Source organism: Asparagus officinalis, chromosome 5, assembly GCF_001876935.1.
Source record: "Asparagus officinalis chromosome 5, Aspof.V1, whole genome shotgun sequence".
In the NCBI taxonomy this organism is placed as follows: domain Eukaryota; kingdom Viridiplantae; phylum Streptophyta; class Magnoliopsida; order Asparagales; family Asparagaceae; genus Asparagus; species Asparagus officinalis.
This window is the reverse complement of record NC_033798.1, coordinates 125423238-125438563: the sequence shown is the minus strand read 5'-3', so window position 1 is coordinate 125438563 and position 15326 is coordinate 125423238. Positions and strand designations below refer to the sequence as shown.

The following is a 15326-nucleotide window of genomic DNA, read 5'->3' as shown; positions in this document are numbered from 1 at the left end:
GGGGGGGGGGGGGAGCCAATGGAAGAGGCAGAGGCAGGGGGGACGCTAGGCTGTTGTCAAAAGATCCCAAGCCAGAAGTTCCTGTTAAAGAACGGGAATTCAGCATCCCTGACGTTCTGAAGGCCTTCTCCATTCGATTTGTACGAGTCAATGGAATCCTTTTCACTCGGACAAGGTAATAATTATGCCAAATTATTTACTGTGCTATCTTTAATTTTGGTTTCAGTTTGGTTTATCTTATAGATAAGGAATATTTTATTTTATTTTGTACTTAGAGCTTAGATGCAAAATATTTTAAGACTGTAAAGTGCTAAATTTACATTTTTTTTGTGGGAAGTGTAGCATTTTTAGCTAAGCTTACATTTCAGAGACAGTTTTTTCAAAATCTTTAGCATATTTAGAACATATGTAAGAATATTTTGAAACATTTGACCTCCACTACAAGAGTGTGAGGACTACAGTGTAATAGGGGCAATGCCTGTTTGAAATGTCCAATAGGGCCTGGTCTCATATCCTTTGTACAACCTTTTTCTGAACTCTTCATGGTTTAGAATTGTGCTTAATAGCCAATTGGTTATGCTAGTGGATTTTTCTGGGGCAATTACATGAGTCAAAGAACTGACTTTATGTTGTGTAACTTAACAGCTTGGAAACTTTCGGGGAGATCTTTGCTTCAGTAAAAAGTGATCTCCTTGACCTCATGTCTTCTGGGCCTGAAGAGGAGCTAAATTTTGGTCAGGATGCTGCTGAAAATGGACTTTTTATTCTGAGGCTCATTGCAATACTAATATTCACAGTTCATAATGTGAGCAAGGAGTCGGATGGCCAATCATATGCTGAGATCCTGCAGCGCACTGTGCTTCTTCAGAATGCATTTACAGCTGCTTTTGAGTTTTCTGGGCATATCATTAAGAGATGTGTACAGCTACAGGATGCTGTATCAAGCTTTCTTCTACCAGCCATTTTAGTTTTCATAGAGTGGTTGGCCTGTCACCATGACATTGCAGCAGGCTCTGATGTTGAGGAAAAGCAAGGTGTTGCAAGATCATTCTTTTGGAATCAGTGTGTAACTCTTATGAATAAACTTATATCGAGTGGGCTTTTTTCTGGAGATGGGGATGAGGATCAAACTTGCTTTTTTGATATGAGTCGGTATGATGAAGGGGAAACTGGCAATCGACTTGCATTGTGGGAAGATTTTGAGTTGAGAGGGTTTTTACCCCTAGTGCCTGCACAACTAATTCTAGATTTTTCAAGGAAGCATTCATATGGAAGTGATGGGAGTGAGAAGGAGAAGCAAGCTCGTGTCCAGAGGATTCTTGCTGCAGGGAGGGCTCTTATGGGTGTGGTTCGGGTTGATCAAAACACAATATACTTTGATCCTCGCCTTAAGAGATTTGTAATCGGTATAGAGCCTCCAGTAATGGATTATGACATGTGTAATGATTTGTCAGATGCATCTAATTTGAACCTCACTAAGCCAGCAGGTCCAGTTGAGAGCACTTTTGATTATGGAACTGCACAACCCAAGGCGCAAGTATTTGCAGATGGAGAAGATGAAGAAGAAGAAATCGTCTTCAAGCCTACAGTTGGGGAGAAGCATCCTAGTATAACTGCTTCCACTTCCATGTCAACTGCTAATGGAACAAATCAGCATGAACAAATTTCTACAAAAGAAGAATGGGCTGCCACTTCCATGTCAACTGCCAATGAAACAATTCAACCTGCACAGATTTCTTCGAAAGGTGAATGGGCAAACTATGGTACACAACTTCCCACACCTCTCAGCAATGTTCAGATGCCAGCTGGTTTTCATACCAGTTCATCACTGGATCTTTCTGCTGTAAATCAGCATGAACAAATTTCTACAAAAGGAGAATGGGCTGCCACTTCCATGTCAACTGCCAGTGAAACAATTCAACCTGCACAAATTTCTTCAAAAGGTGAATGGCCAAACTTTGGTATACAAATCCCCGTATCTCTCAGCAATTTTCAAATGCCAACTGGTCTGCGTACCAGCTCATCGCAGGATCTTTCTGGTGTAAATTTCTTTCAGCAACCTTTACCGCACATGAATCTGAACACTTCAAAATGGCTAACGGAACAAGCAGCACTCATTTCAAATGGGCTAAAGAATTTCAACATAAATGGTAATGGGTTTTTAGCTAATCAGGGATCACAAGAAGGCTTAAGCTCTATGCAACCTACAGCATTTGCATTCTCACCTTTGGTTTCGTCGTCGTCAATTGATCCCATTAGCAGCAGGTCATCTGGGCAGCCAAAATTTGCTGAATCTTTTGTACCATCTACACTGGATTCTGTGATGCTTCCACCAGTGACTTCTGATGCCCTAACTGTGAAACCCTCAGGGCCATTGCTAACTGCATTGAGAAAAGCTCCTGTGAGTAGACCTGTTAGGCACTTGGGTCCTCCTCCTGGATTTAGCAACATACCCTCAAAGCAACTTGGGGACTTCAGCTTGGAACTAGGACTAAATGAACAAAATCCACAGATTGACGACTACAGCTGGCTAGATGGATATCAGTCTTCATCAGGCAAAGCTTTGGGAATGGAAAGCTCAGTTAATCATGCTGCACATATGTATCAACATCCTCCTGCTGATAGCACTGTTAAGTTGAATGGTGCAATGAGCTTCCCTTTTCCAGGAAAGCAAGTTTCTGGTGTGCAAGCCCAAGTGATAAATGAGAAATGGCAAAACATTCAACCTTTTGACCATCACAAGGCTAACTCGGAACAACAGCTTCAGCAAGCTAGTTTTCAGCCTTCTATGATGCCAGAGCAGCATCAAGCCCAGTCCTTGTGGTCCGGTTACTTCGTGTGAAACCCATCACAGGTTGATGAAGATGATAATTGGTAACATAGTGCTTTGGTTTCTTAAAATTGGATGCTGTGCTTTTGGGTATGACCATTCCCTGATATGACTTACTGAAATGCTTCGTCTTGTTTGGTTTGCATTTTAGGTTGAGAGTATGTCGCAGTGACTGGTCTGCAGCCTGGTACAATCAAGTTCAGCATCCACCTTTTAATACTTGCAGTGTTGTTAAATTTCTGTTTGGAGAGTGGACAGTCTTGGAAGCATTGCAGGTGCTTGACCTTTAAACTGGTAAGCCTTAATGCTTAATGCACATGCATGCATGACCATTGAATGGCAGGGAATTGGTGTTGGACAAAAGAACTATGTCAAGTGTGTTTCCAGCATTAAGTACATAGTATCATAGGGTTAACCTTGTTGATAAGGGGTTTGGTTTGGTGAAAGTTCCTTATTGGAAGAAAAACGGACTACATTGCGTCTTCCTGAACCAATGAACTTGAGGAAGAGGTAGTGTTTCCCTTATATTTCTAGCATATTGGTAGTATAGGGTCCATGTTGATTGAATTGTTGTTGAGTTCTGAGACTGGTGGAGCTATTAAAATAAATGTTAAATACAATTCACTAAAAAGAACAGTTGGATACATTTGTCTTCCTACTGTTTGGGCGATCAACATCACCATGTTGTCAGAGCTCATTTCTTCTATGGGCTTCCCTTATATTTCAAGCATTAAATTACCTTGGCAACTAGGGTATGCATATTGATTGAACTGGGTTTAGTTCTGAGATGGGGGAACTATTAAAATAAAAGGGGGTACATTATGATAGTGTTTCGGAGGGGCTTATTTTTAGAAGCTTTTAAGTTTTAACTTATGTTAGCTTCCGGTTGCTTTTGGGGCGTTCTACATCACCATGTAGTTAGACCTATTCCTTTTATGGATCAATGTCTTTGTATGGCCCTGGCATACACCCTTTGTACTGGGCGTTTCATGCCAGAGTTCTTTTACCAACTTAAGCTAGTCTTTTGAATTCACTCATTCTTTTGCATTGATGTGCATTAATAATAAAGTTTGGTCCAAGATTATTCTATCCTGGTTTTGTTAACCTGTATTAATTTGACTCGACTTAAGCTTATTGGTTTTCATGCTTTTCTATTGGAAACAAAGCCATAAAGCAATTTTTTTAGTATAAACAGTTAAACAATAATGACTCACTAAGTATTTCATATTTGTTGCACACCATGCTGGTATCTTGTCTTCATTTTCCTTTATTTGCATCACACTAATTTATGTATGCTGTTATCTAGACATGAGTACGATTTCTACTCATGCTGCCTTCAGGAGCGATCATAATGATCTAGATTCTAATTTGCCTATTGAGTTCTATTACTTTTGCCTTTATATTTATTTTCAGCTTATGTGGTGGTGGTGCCCTGTTGCATTCAGTTTGATATTTGTGAAGTAGTAGTCGTTGTCAAATCATATTATTAAAAAGGGATGGCATTTATGCAAGTGAGAAATGAAGGGCTAAATAAGTTAATTCTGGTTAGATGAGCACCAATAACATTTGAAATATTTGCTAATTTCATGAGCTTTAAGAACGACAACAATAACAACGATGCCTTTCTCCTAAACTAATTTCATGAGCTTGCATAGAATACAAATATTAGAAGTATAAGATATGGGATGTAGATTTATGTCATTAAAAAAAGAAACACCCAGTTGTTTGATCTCATTTATGAATGTAATTTCCAAACATGTATGATGGCATACATCATCTTTATATCCACTAATCATTGTCCGTTCACCGTGGAGTAAAATTACTGAATGACACATCTGTTTTTATCCTTTTTCTAGGGTGGGCCGAGCCTCCTAGATGTTTCGAGGGACTGCTGCAAGATCAACCAGTGAACTTAGCAGAAATCCGCAAGCGTAGTAAAATTCCCGCTTGATTCTTGGTTCAGAGGTTTAATGGTAGTGGGGAAACCGTAACTGGCTCAGCTCGCACCATATTCTACCACATGAATTTATGACGTCTATGAATGATTTAGTCTTTTTACTGTTCTAAGGATGCGGTTTACTTCATCTGCTGCCATCACCAGGTTGGCTTGGTTGATGAGGGTGAACTGAAGTTGACTCCCCAGTTGGTTTCTGGGACGTAAATAATCCTACTGGGTGGTCCTAAATCCTAAAATAGTTATTATTATGCTGTTACTTTAGAGTTTGGTGAATAATGCCTCATTTATGATAGGAAGGTGGCTTGTTAATTCAGAACTATGTGTGTGATTATGGGAGGTAGCGACTTCCAAAAGCATTTGGTACGCCTTTGTTTCTATATTATCAGAACCTCTCTTAAGACCTTATGTTGGATGTAATTGTGCTTTCAGCTGGCAAATGATAAGCATATTCTAGTGTCATTTTACTTGCAAGAGACGTATTGAGATTTTATTATGGGGGTTTCTTATGATTTAAAATATCTGTACTGTATGCGCTGTGCTTGTTCGTTATTTACCCCGGGTATGCATCGTTGCAGCAACTGCTTTATCATTTTCTTCGTTCAGTTTCTACCTATTGGTTCTGAGGTGTATCAGATCCAAGTAGATTGTTGATTCAGATCTTGTATAATTTGTGTACTGTGCAGCTCTTCTTCCGTCTTTTAACCATCATGGAGCAAGCCAGCACCTGGGCGTTTTAAAACCGCTAGTATAATGCGCGTGCAAACATGTGAACGTACGTGTTTTAAGTTATTATAGTAAAATAAAATTGCTGTGTTTTTTAAGTTATTATAGTAAAATAAAATTGCTGTTTAGTTATTATAGTTGAATGTTTTTCTTATAATGATCGTCTAGTGTTAACCTTTTTTTAGTAAGTCTCAAAATTTAAAATTATTCTTAAATAAAACTACTAATTCTATAAGGTTGTGTTTGTATTCGAGAATTTGATTTTAAATTTTAAAATTGAATTCTGAAATTTGAAATCCAGAATTTTAAATTTAATTCTTTCGTTTGAAAAACATCTAAATTTGAATTCCAAAATTTAATTTGAAATTCATGTTTGGCAAACTTTAGAATTTTAATTTTAAAAATTTCAATTGGATTGTTTGCCAACTAGTAGAATTCTAATTTCTGAACTAAAATTGTAGCTCGAAGATAATTTAGAAATAAAATATCTAAATTACATAAGGTTTGCATCGAAATTTGTGGAAATAAATACCTCAAATAGTATATCACATATCCAACTAACTTCACATCTAGATAAAATACCTTAAAATCTCAAATGCAGTAATGTCAATAGTTGACCTAATAATCACCATAAAAATAACCGATATCATTCATCAATAAAACTTTGTAAACTCATCCACCACTAACCAAAACAATAAATAAAGTAGAAGCTTTAAATATTGCATATAACATTCAACAAACTAGAGATCCAAAATATCCAACAAATACAAACCAACAAAATTCAACAAACTAGAGATCCAAAATATCCAACAAATACAAACCAACAAAAGTTAATATTTTGTCATTACATAGTGCCATGTTTAAGTTGCTCTCGTACTAGTTTCTTTAAGACTTTTACACCTGATTCAAATGAGAGTTTCTTTCTAATGCTTATACACTTTCACTTTGTATTTCTTTTGTAGTTTTCTCCCTTCGGTTCAGAAAGTCTTACTTTGTGAGTTTTTGAATCACCTGAAACAATAACAAAAAGACGAAATCAGCTCCATTCTTAACGACCATGCAGATTTCCAACATCAGAAGAAGGCAATGGTGTTAGCTCCACAGAAGATCGAGATGCTAATGAGATGTCAGTCTATAGAATATACTATCAGAATATACTATCAGTTCTAATTAAGCACAGTTTATGCAGCTCATATGTTTCAGTTTATGGAACTGGTAAAGTACAATGTTAAAACTAATTTGTTAGATAAAATATGTAAAGATAATAGTTATGATCAATGAAGATTATAAACATGCAAATATCCAACCCAGGGGGCTTTTATCAACTCAACCCAAACTATATTTTGCCCAACCCCCATATGATGCCAATCCATTGTGATGCTATGCATCTAGCTCGGCTGACACAGGTTATGGCTAAAATCACGTAAAAAAGAAGAAATCTGTAACGGCATACTATGACAACACCCAAAAACAACATTTTCAGTCACCACTTCCTAATATATATATAAGAAAAAGAACTAGTACATTTCTACAGTAAAAGCAAGGAAACGTTATACCACAAAGATACGAGTCATCAGTGTCTTAGGTTAAGGTGCAGACATACTAGAATTATACCACAATGATACGAGTCATCGACAATTCTACTACATCAACCAGATCCGCCTCTTCACCAACTCCGACGAGCTCGATCTCGAGATCCCCCAACTCAGGTAACCCTCCCTCCTCCCTCTCTCGACACCGTCTCCTATTCTCAGGTATTTGTTTCATTTTCCTCTCTCAAGTAACCCTCTCTCAGGTAACCCTCTCTCAGGTATTTGTTTCATTTTCCTAATAATTTTTTTTTGTTGTTGATTCTGATATGATGTCTTTTGTTTTCCTATTCTAATTGGTAGAAAATGGGAAAGAATCAGTATAGGCATTTGTCATTTCAGCTTGTTTTTCCCCCCTCATAGTTTGATTGATGATTAGTTTAATTATGGAAATCTGTTGATTAATTGATTTGGGTTCTTTTGTTTTCGGAAATATTTGGAGGAAATCAACGAAATAAATGCCTTTTGGTTGACTCGCGACTCAAACCTCTAGCCTATGATGAATTCTTGAACCTCGATGCCTAATTTTCAGTCTCTGTGGTCGCAAGTATCGAAGCTTTTGTGAGAAATGAAAAACTTGAACACTGAAGTAGGGGCTAGCTGTCAAAATGAAGCTAATGCAGTAAACTTGGATGACAATATTTCTTTGATGCATTATAGGTAATCTTCTTTGTTGCAGTTGATATCTTTTTTGCTTTTTGTTTGCTTACATTTTCTGTATCAATCTTTAATTTCCTCAATTCTTACAGATGTGGCTTACAGGTTGTTGCAACATGGTTTGTGATCTCTCTAGCTTGTTGCTTGAGAGCTTCAATCCTCTTCTCAGCCGTAGGGGCTAGCATCCACTGTATCTCAGCAATATTGCATTGTTGCTTCAATACCAACCTCTTCATAAGTAGTCTAATAATGATCTCCATGGGTGTGAGTAATGGGTTGTCTCTATGCAGCAAAAATCATCAGTCTCACACATGTTAGTCAACAATCAATCTCATTTGATTCGATATCTGAATGCATTCCACTGAGCTAGATTTTCAGGCATGAGGTAGCTATATGCTCCCTCATGCATATTTTTCATGACCATCATTGCCTCATCAAACTCCAATATTGTTACTACCCTACATGCTTTCCACGTATCATCCTCGAATGCTTTTCTTATCATATCTTTGCTTGAAATTGGCATATTTATGCCTACAAGAGAATCTAACCTCTCCTGTTGGTACAACAATGCTTAGAGCCTCAATTAATCCCTACAAAACTAGATAAACAAATCATTAGAACAATAGGGCTAAAAAATAGATGAATGAAACATGCACTAAAATGATAAAAATTTAAAATTATATCGCCTTTTGTCTACTAGATATGAAATCAACACCAACTTTCCTTGTTATCCAATATACTATGAGAAATATATTGAAAAAATTGGTGGTGTGATGGGCTGTTTTTGTTGCTTCAAGCAAAACATTGAGGCAAATAAACAGAGATTAGCAAATAATGCAAGAGAAATAAGAAAAGGGAAGACTCTAGCCAACCTTGTGGATAACTTCTCTCTTGAATCAGGTACGTTCAACAATTTTATTTCCTTGCAATTTTAGTACTTTTTGTTATTCTGAATTATTATGAAATGATAAGAATTGGGTCACTAATATTCAATAACAGTTCCATTTTCTTGAGATGATTTTTCCTTATGCCTGATTTATCATATATAATATGAAATATTGTCAGATTTTACCACAATGTAATGTAATCTATAAACTTTATTATTCAACATCTGTACAATGCATAATGTATAAGTGTAAGTAAATTAGGGGTCTTCATTGTTCTGCATTTTTAAAGAATTTTCAATCAATAATACATACATTATGAAGAAATAAAGTTACAGAAATTTCCAAGTGCAAGGAATTTATTGATTTTTTTAAGAACCACCTTAGTCTACCTCTCTTTTTCTATTTGTTCATCTTTGATTAATTGGTGTGCAGAGATGAATTTGGATTGATTGGCAACAATAATGCAAAGGTCGCCTAGAGCTCTTCTGCATAGAAGAGCAATTGCATCGGCTACATTAGAGAAGAAATGGAGCTTGGCTAGCAAACGTCTCCTTATTTTTGCATTTTATTTATAATTCTAGAAGTTTTATTGTTGTGTTGAGCCTGAATTTTGAGAGTAACTTATGTGATTTTATGAACCTTGAATTTTGGGAGTAGATTATGTACATAATTTGGATTCCGTTGGGTTTTTGTATGGGCAAAAGAAAAGAAACATGCTCTTGTGACGTTAGCAACTAGTATGCTGAACTCCTAATGCTCTTATGTTCCCATTTTTCTAATTTTTTTAATTGTGTATATTGTTTGTTATGTAAATTGGATGGAGAAATATATGTGTATATTTTATTACCTATTTTGTCGACGTTGCATTCAAGTATGTTGTTCTATGATTTGTAAATAGAAATGCAAGGAAATGTTACAGCTCAGCTTGTCAAATTTACGGCACCAACTGGTTGTTCTAACCAAGTGTTAAAGTTTCTTCTGTGAAAGTTTGTCAATAAATTTTCCTTTGCTTCATACCATTAGAAGAGTTGTCAAGTAAGAGAACCATATTGTTCAATACAGGCATCCATACCAACAGCTCGAACTTTGCATCTGATATTCATGCACACCGGTGAGTATAAATCATGCTTGTCCGTATACGCTCACAGGTTGGATACAAAAAAGGTTAAAAAGGTGAGAATTTGGCAAGAGATGGTACACAGGTTTCATTTACATGTTCTGCAAAAACACGCCTATGTTCGTTCAATCTGCGCATCATCAGAAGCAAAGACCATGATTAGATTTCCAACACATCAACTCCAATATGGAGTACCAGGAGAGTCTTCTATTCATCTAATCATATTTATATGTAGGAATACACCCATATGCTTTCAATTTCCTTCTTTTCCTTTCCTGCAATGGCCTGAACTTAACAAGAATGTGTAATGAAATTCAAGAGGAGAAGTTGAAGTTTGCCGCTTCAAGCCGATTTGATTCCTTCAATAAAGCATCACTAATATGTACATAAAAAAATTAACACATCTTGTGATTATAAACCGTAATCAATATGGGTTTTACTCTAATTACCTCAAGAGCTCATAAATTTCAATGGGATAAATGTGCTGGGCATTTCAACAAACAGGTCATGTGCATGAAAACTAAGTAAGAAAAACATCATTATTGTAGAACTTTCGTATTGAGCAAAATGACGACCTCATTACGGAACAAAAACAAGCAACTCATTCCAATGATTATGTTTAATAAGTAGAAAAGCAATTTATTATGTTGCAAATAGAACTTCATTAACCAATTCAGAAAATCCCACAATCAGGACACATCTGAGGACAAACTCCCTGGTGAAAATTACATTGCTTCCCAAGCTTGAAGAACCCTTCAATTTACTCTCTTCAGAGTCAATTAATCAACGTTAACGACCATGGAGTTCATCCTCTCCAGGCTCTCCCCTTCCTCCAGCTCCAGCCTCGCCAGAACCCTCTGTAGTCCCTGCGATATCTGAGGTCGGGGCGGTTGGCGGTGGACGAGGCGCGGGCGCGTGGGTAACGGGGCCGGGGGCGTGGCGTAGATGAGAGCGCGGGTGGGGGACGAGGGGCGGCGCGTGGACGAGGGCGGGCGAGGCTGGGCAGTGGAGCGAGGCAGGCGACGCTTGGACTCGCGCGGCTGGCGTGGACGACGGGCGGGCGTTGGACGACGCGGCGGCCGTCAGCGTGTGATGAAGGCGGCGGCGATGGCGATCGCGGCGCACGGCGGCGGCGTGGCGATGGGAAGTGAGGAAGAATGCTGGGATGAGAAGAAGATAGGGATAGTGGCCGAGTCTTTTTGGGGAGGAGCAGGGTCAGCGAAGAGACTTCTTTAACAAAGCGTGGATTTTGCAAATGAGCTTGCTCACGGGGAATCGCTGGACTGTGGTTTTTGAGCTGACATGCGTACCACTAGATGCGTAGCCGAGCAATGCTCTGGCTGTTGTATATACTATTATATATATATATTTATATATATATTATTATAGTACATATATAATTATCATTATCGTATATTATAAAAGGAAAAAGAGACTGCTAATATTTCTACAGGTAAAAAGCCATGGAAACTGTATACCGCAAAGTATACGGAGTCATCGGGTGTCTTAGTTAACGGGTTCAGAACATGACAAGACGTTATTACCACAAAGATACGAGTCATCGGTGTCTTAGGTTAAGGTGCAGACATACAAGAATTATACCACAATGATACGAGTCATCGACAATTCTACTACACTTATTGTTCAGATCAGATGCACCTTCCTTAGTGTGTGTGTGGGTTATGCAATGCACCATAAACATAGGTAAGGGTAAACACAGCAAAGGGTCCAGTTGGTTGTTGCAAAGGGAGCACATAACCTGGTTACAAGTCTCATAACTACTTCTTAATTAGTCGCTAAGAAAAGAAAGACGCTATGATTTATATTGATGGCTATACTACCAAATATATGATCACGTCAAACTATCTATAGTAGCCAAATTTATTTGGTTTACGTCTGGAAATTTCTCCTTTGGGTAGATTATAGATGGTGTCTTCCGTAGTATTACTTCAAAAGAAAGTGTCCTTAGACATTTTTCTTATTTCTATTAATTTTCTCAGGACTAGCTTTTTTTATGTCGGTACAGGAACTTGTCAAGCCTTCTTCCAACCTCCAATTTACACCACATTAACCTCACCATGGTGGTTCTATTGGTCTAATATGGGTAGGATCCCATTCACACAGAACTCCATTCTTCTATGTTAAACTGATATTTGATTACCTGATACTTTCATTTTTATCATTCCCATATACTACTGATTCAAATAGCAGCAATTAATCATGTATAAAAACTCATCTCATATTTGTAAATAGTCATATTCCAGTAAAAGATTGAGATGCTACTTACATCCTCTGATGCTTCATGATAAATTACAACATGTATCTATATGATAATTAAATAAAGAAAGGAGAAAAACCTTTTCCTTCTAGTAGATCAGAAACATCCATATCTTCATACATTGATGTCTTGAGATGGTACTGAAAGTAGTAGTCTGGGGTTGATAGAGATCTGAAACTTATGTATGACCCAGTTTAAAGAACTATAAAGCTTGAAAATGGGTAATTTCTAACAATCCTCTAACAGAACAGAGAAGCCATGATGTATATATATAGTGCATAGTATTGAATGTAATAAGTTGAGTTTTCAATCTTTTATGCAGTCTTCCTCAAAAAAAAGAAAAAAAAGTCAATATAACAAACAAACAATTTGTCTTGTTTCCAGTAACTCAAGGTTCCTTCTAGCAATGCAACTTCTACTAATCTTTAGAATTAAAAAAAAAACGCAGCCAATTACTGATGAAGAATCTGATGCAACATGATGCCTTATAAACTGCCAGAATTCTACATAATTTAGGCTGTGAAACTAGAGGGTTCAATTTTTGGATAGAATTGGTAAAAGGAATCAAAGAGAGACTTCAATTGACTGACTAGGCAAGCGCTAAGCTACTGATCCCATCCAAGCCTCAAACAACCAAGTCATAAATACATGAACAGTTGAAACATAAGACTTTGTTCATTCATCATACCAAGATGTGTTAAGGGGTTAAGCATACTTAAAATATATGAACTGTAAAATATAAACGATAAAAAATAGTATATCGGCTATTTGATCATATTAATATATGCGGAAGGTTCTGTATCTCTTGAGTATGAATTGAACTTTCTATATCATATGGAGATGGTAGCTACTAGTATTCCATGGCGTATGGACACAAGGTAAGCAGCAAGTGTCCAAGTGTTGGATCATTCTGCAAACTGACATGCAGACGCATTTGCATCCTGAACATAAATACATGGAATGTACATTCGCAGCAATACACTTAGTTAGCATCATGCAAATGAACATTAATCAGCTCTCAACCAAAAGTATTATCTCAATAGTAAAAGATAAATATTGAAACGCAAAATAAACATTCAAGAAGTTATAGATAAGAGAATTACATCTAAAAGTCACGATAATATCTTGAGAATTGCAAGGATTTTAATTTGGTATCCTTATTAGAAAAAGTAGAGGAACCATGATGGTGAATAACATGTGCACCATCAAACTATGCGGAACAAATTGATAACACAAAAGATTTGCATTCAAGTTATTAGTAACTCTCGTTGGTTATTATGCTTATCATCTCACCGCCAAAACCAGAAACGTAGGATGGCATTCAAGAAATATCGTAGACTCATAATTTAGAAAATGCCCTTTTATGTATCATATCTAGAAACTTTCATCTCACGAATGTCGTAGACTTGAAGAGACTACTAAATGTACCAAGTAGAATAAGTGTAATACTAGAAAGTTATGCTAGTGGTTATTGTTTGTTTAATTGATTAAACTTGAATTCTTTGAATCCAACTCTTTTCACTAGCAAATTCCACGCAGAGAACCTCCAAATACTATTGAACAAACATTAACATTACCAAATTCTACGTAAGATGGAAAAATTTTAGTCTTTTAAACAAATTCATTACCAATTAAACAGAGAAAATAGAGAAAACTGACCTCACCAACCATAACCGCCACCGAAACTCACCGTTGCCCCCCTCTCCAATGAGGAATTAGGGCTTGATCGAGAGGAAACATCAACCATCTTCGCTGTCGCCCCCCTCTCCAATGGGAAATTAAGGCTTGATCGAGCTTTTTAGGGTTTCGGTCTCGAAGAGGAGGGAGTGGAGGTCGTCGACGGCTTGAATGAAGTCCTGGTAGTGAGATTTGCAGACGGACTCGATCTTGAACTCCTTGGATCGGGCGAAGAGGCGGAGGTTGTGGAGGAGGGCCTCGGGCTTGGACTGGGCGAAGGCACGGCGGATGAAGGGGGAGAGGTCGTCGCCGTTGGAGATGGCGGCGGGGAGAGATCTCGTCGTCGTCGTCGCCACCGCCGGTTGAGAGATCGCGAGGGGGGAATCGCGAGAGCGGGGGGAATTTGTGAGAGCGGAAATGGAGAGAGAAGAAACAGGAATTACAAATGACAGCCTATCAATCGGGATTTAGAATTATGGGCTTAGTATAGGTTTAAACTGTTAAATGGATTTGGGCCAATATCTAGTATTCAAGTTCTTATGGATCCAATACTAGAATTGGGTCAAATACACTATTTGAAATGAAATTCTAGTTTCCAAACAGGCCCTCAAGGAAATTTAAATACTAGCCAGACATATAAAACATGATGATGTCTCTCCACAATATGAAACAACCAAAAGTAAAATGCCGGTGGGGAGGGAGAGAGATCGCGGGGGGGTTGTGGTGGTGGTGGTTGGTTTGTATTCAAATTCTTATGGATCCAAACACTAGAATTGGGCCAAATATACTATTTGAAATGAAATTCTAATATCTTTATTAAATATGCCCCTCCAACTAAAAAGCTGTTAACTTAACTTTAAACTAACTAAGTTGTCTTAATCTTACTAGCTTTTTCCTGATGTTCCCTAGACAGTTACACTTGATATTTATAGCATACTGTAAGAGCATCTCCAACAGCTTCCCCATTTCTCACTTTTGGAGAATTTAGTTAGGTTTTTGGCCCAACAGATTCCCCATCTCATTCCCCAAAATAGGGATGGAGGAGAAAAAATGGGGAAGCTTCCCCAAATCTGCAGCATTCTCCAAATTTTTGGAGGAAAAAATGGATTCTTCAAAATGGGGAAGCTGTTGGAGTTGATGTAAAAATTAGTTGGAGAATATGACTTTTGCTTCCCCATTTTGGAGAAAATTTTGGAGAAACTGTTAGAGATGCTCTAATAGTTATTTCTCATTATAACTATTTAATAAGTAATTTACATTAAACCCTTATGAACTTTCAAAATTACATTAAACATGTAATGGTTTTTCTGTTTCAAAGAAGACGCTCAATAACTTTTTAAATTTTGCAGATAGCTCGTATAAATTAGAACCATATAATGGCATAAAAAGGTATTTTCAAAGCTATTGGGGGATTGGTGTAATTTATCTAAAGATATTGGGGGCTTTCTACAAAAGTTATTGGGGGTTTGGTGTGATTTCGAAAGTTCATAGGGCTTATTTAATGTAAAATGTTGCAAGTTCATGGAGGTCTACTGTAGTGTACCTTATTTAATATTATAATTTTTAGTTTAGGTAGTACTATTAAAATAATTATATTGTCTATATACTATA

General features: G+C 37.3%; 1 protein-coding gene and 2 long non-coding RNA genes across 7 annotated transcripts in view; 2 read left to right on the top strand and 1 right to left on the bottom strand.

Moving 5' to 3' along the window:
* LOC109841153 (protein SMG7-like) overlaps positions 1 to 5277 on the top strand; it is a 10044-nt gene extending 4767 nt beyond the window's left edge. Inside the window, 5 exon segments of the mRNA XM_020410033.1 lie at positions 1 to 6; positions 9 to 175; positions 646 to 2874; positions 2982 to 3124; positions 4687 to 5277. The exon segment at positions 1 to 6 is cut by the window's left edge and continues 75 nt beyond it. Coding sequence (XP_020265622.1) covers positions 1 to 6; positions 9 to 175; positions 646 to 2842 — 2370 coding nt within the window. The 3' untranslated portion in view covers positions 2843 to 2874; positions 2982 to 3124; positions 4687 to 5277.
* LOC109841152 lies at positions 6309 to 14380 on the bottom strand. 2 transcript variants are annotated; one of them, XR_002247164.1, is made up of 2 exons: positions 12118 to 14380; positions 6309 to 6521 (listed from the first exon to the last, which is right to left on the bottom strand). It is a non-coding gene; the product is annotated as an uncharacterized LOC109841152 (long non-coding RNA). The 2 variants fall into 2 exon arrangements; XR_002247165.1 differs by having other exon boundaries at positions 13698 to 14380.
* Positions 7157 to 9489, top strand: LOC109841151. 4 transcript variants are annotated; one of them, XR_002247163.1, is made up of 3 exons: positions 7157 to 7219; positions 7542 to 7759; positions 7862 to 9489. It is a non-coding gene; the product is annotated as an uncharacterized LOC109841151 (long non-coding RNA). The 4 variants fall into 4 exon arrangements; XR_002247162.1 differs by having other exon boundaries at positions 7849 to 9489; XR_002247160.1 differs by having other exon boundaries at positions 7542 to 9489.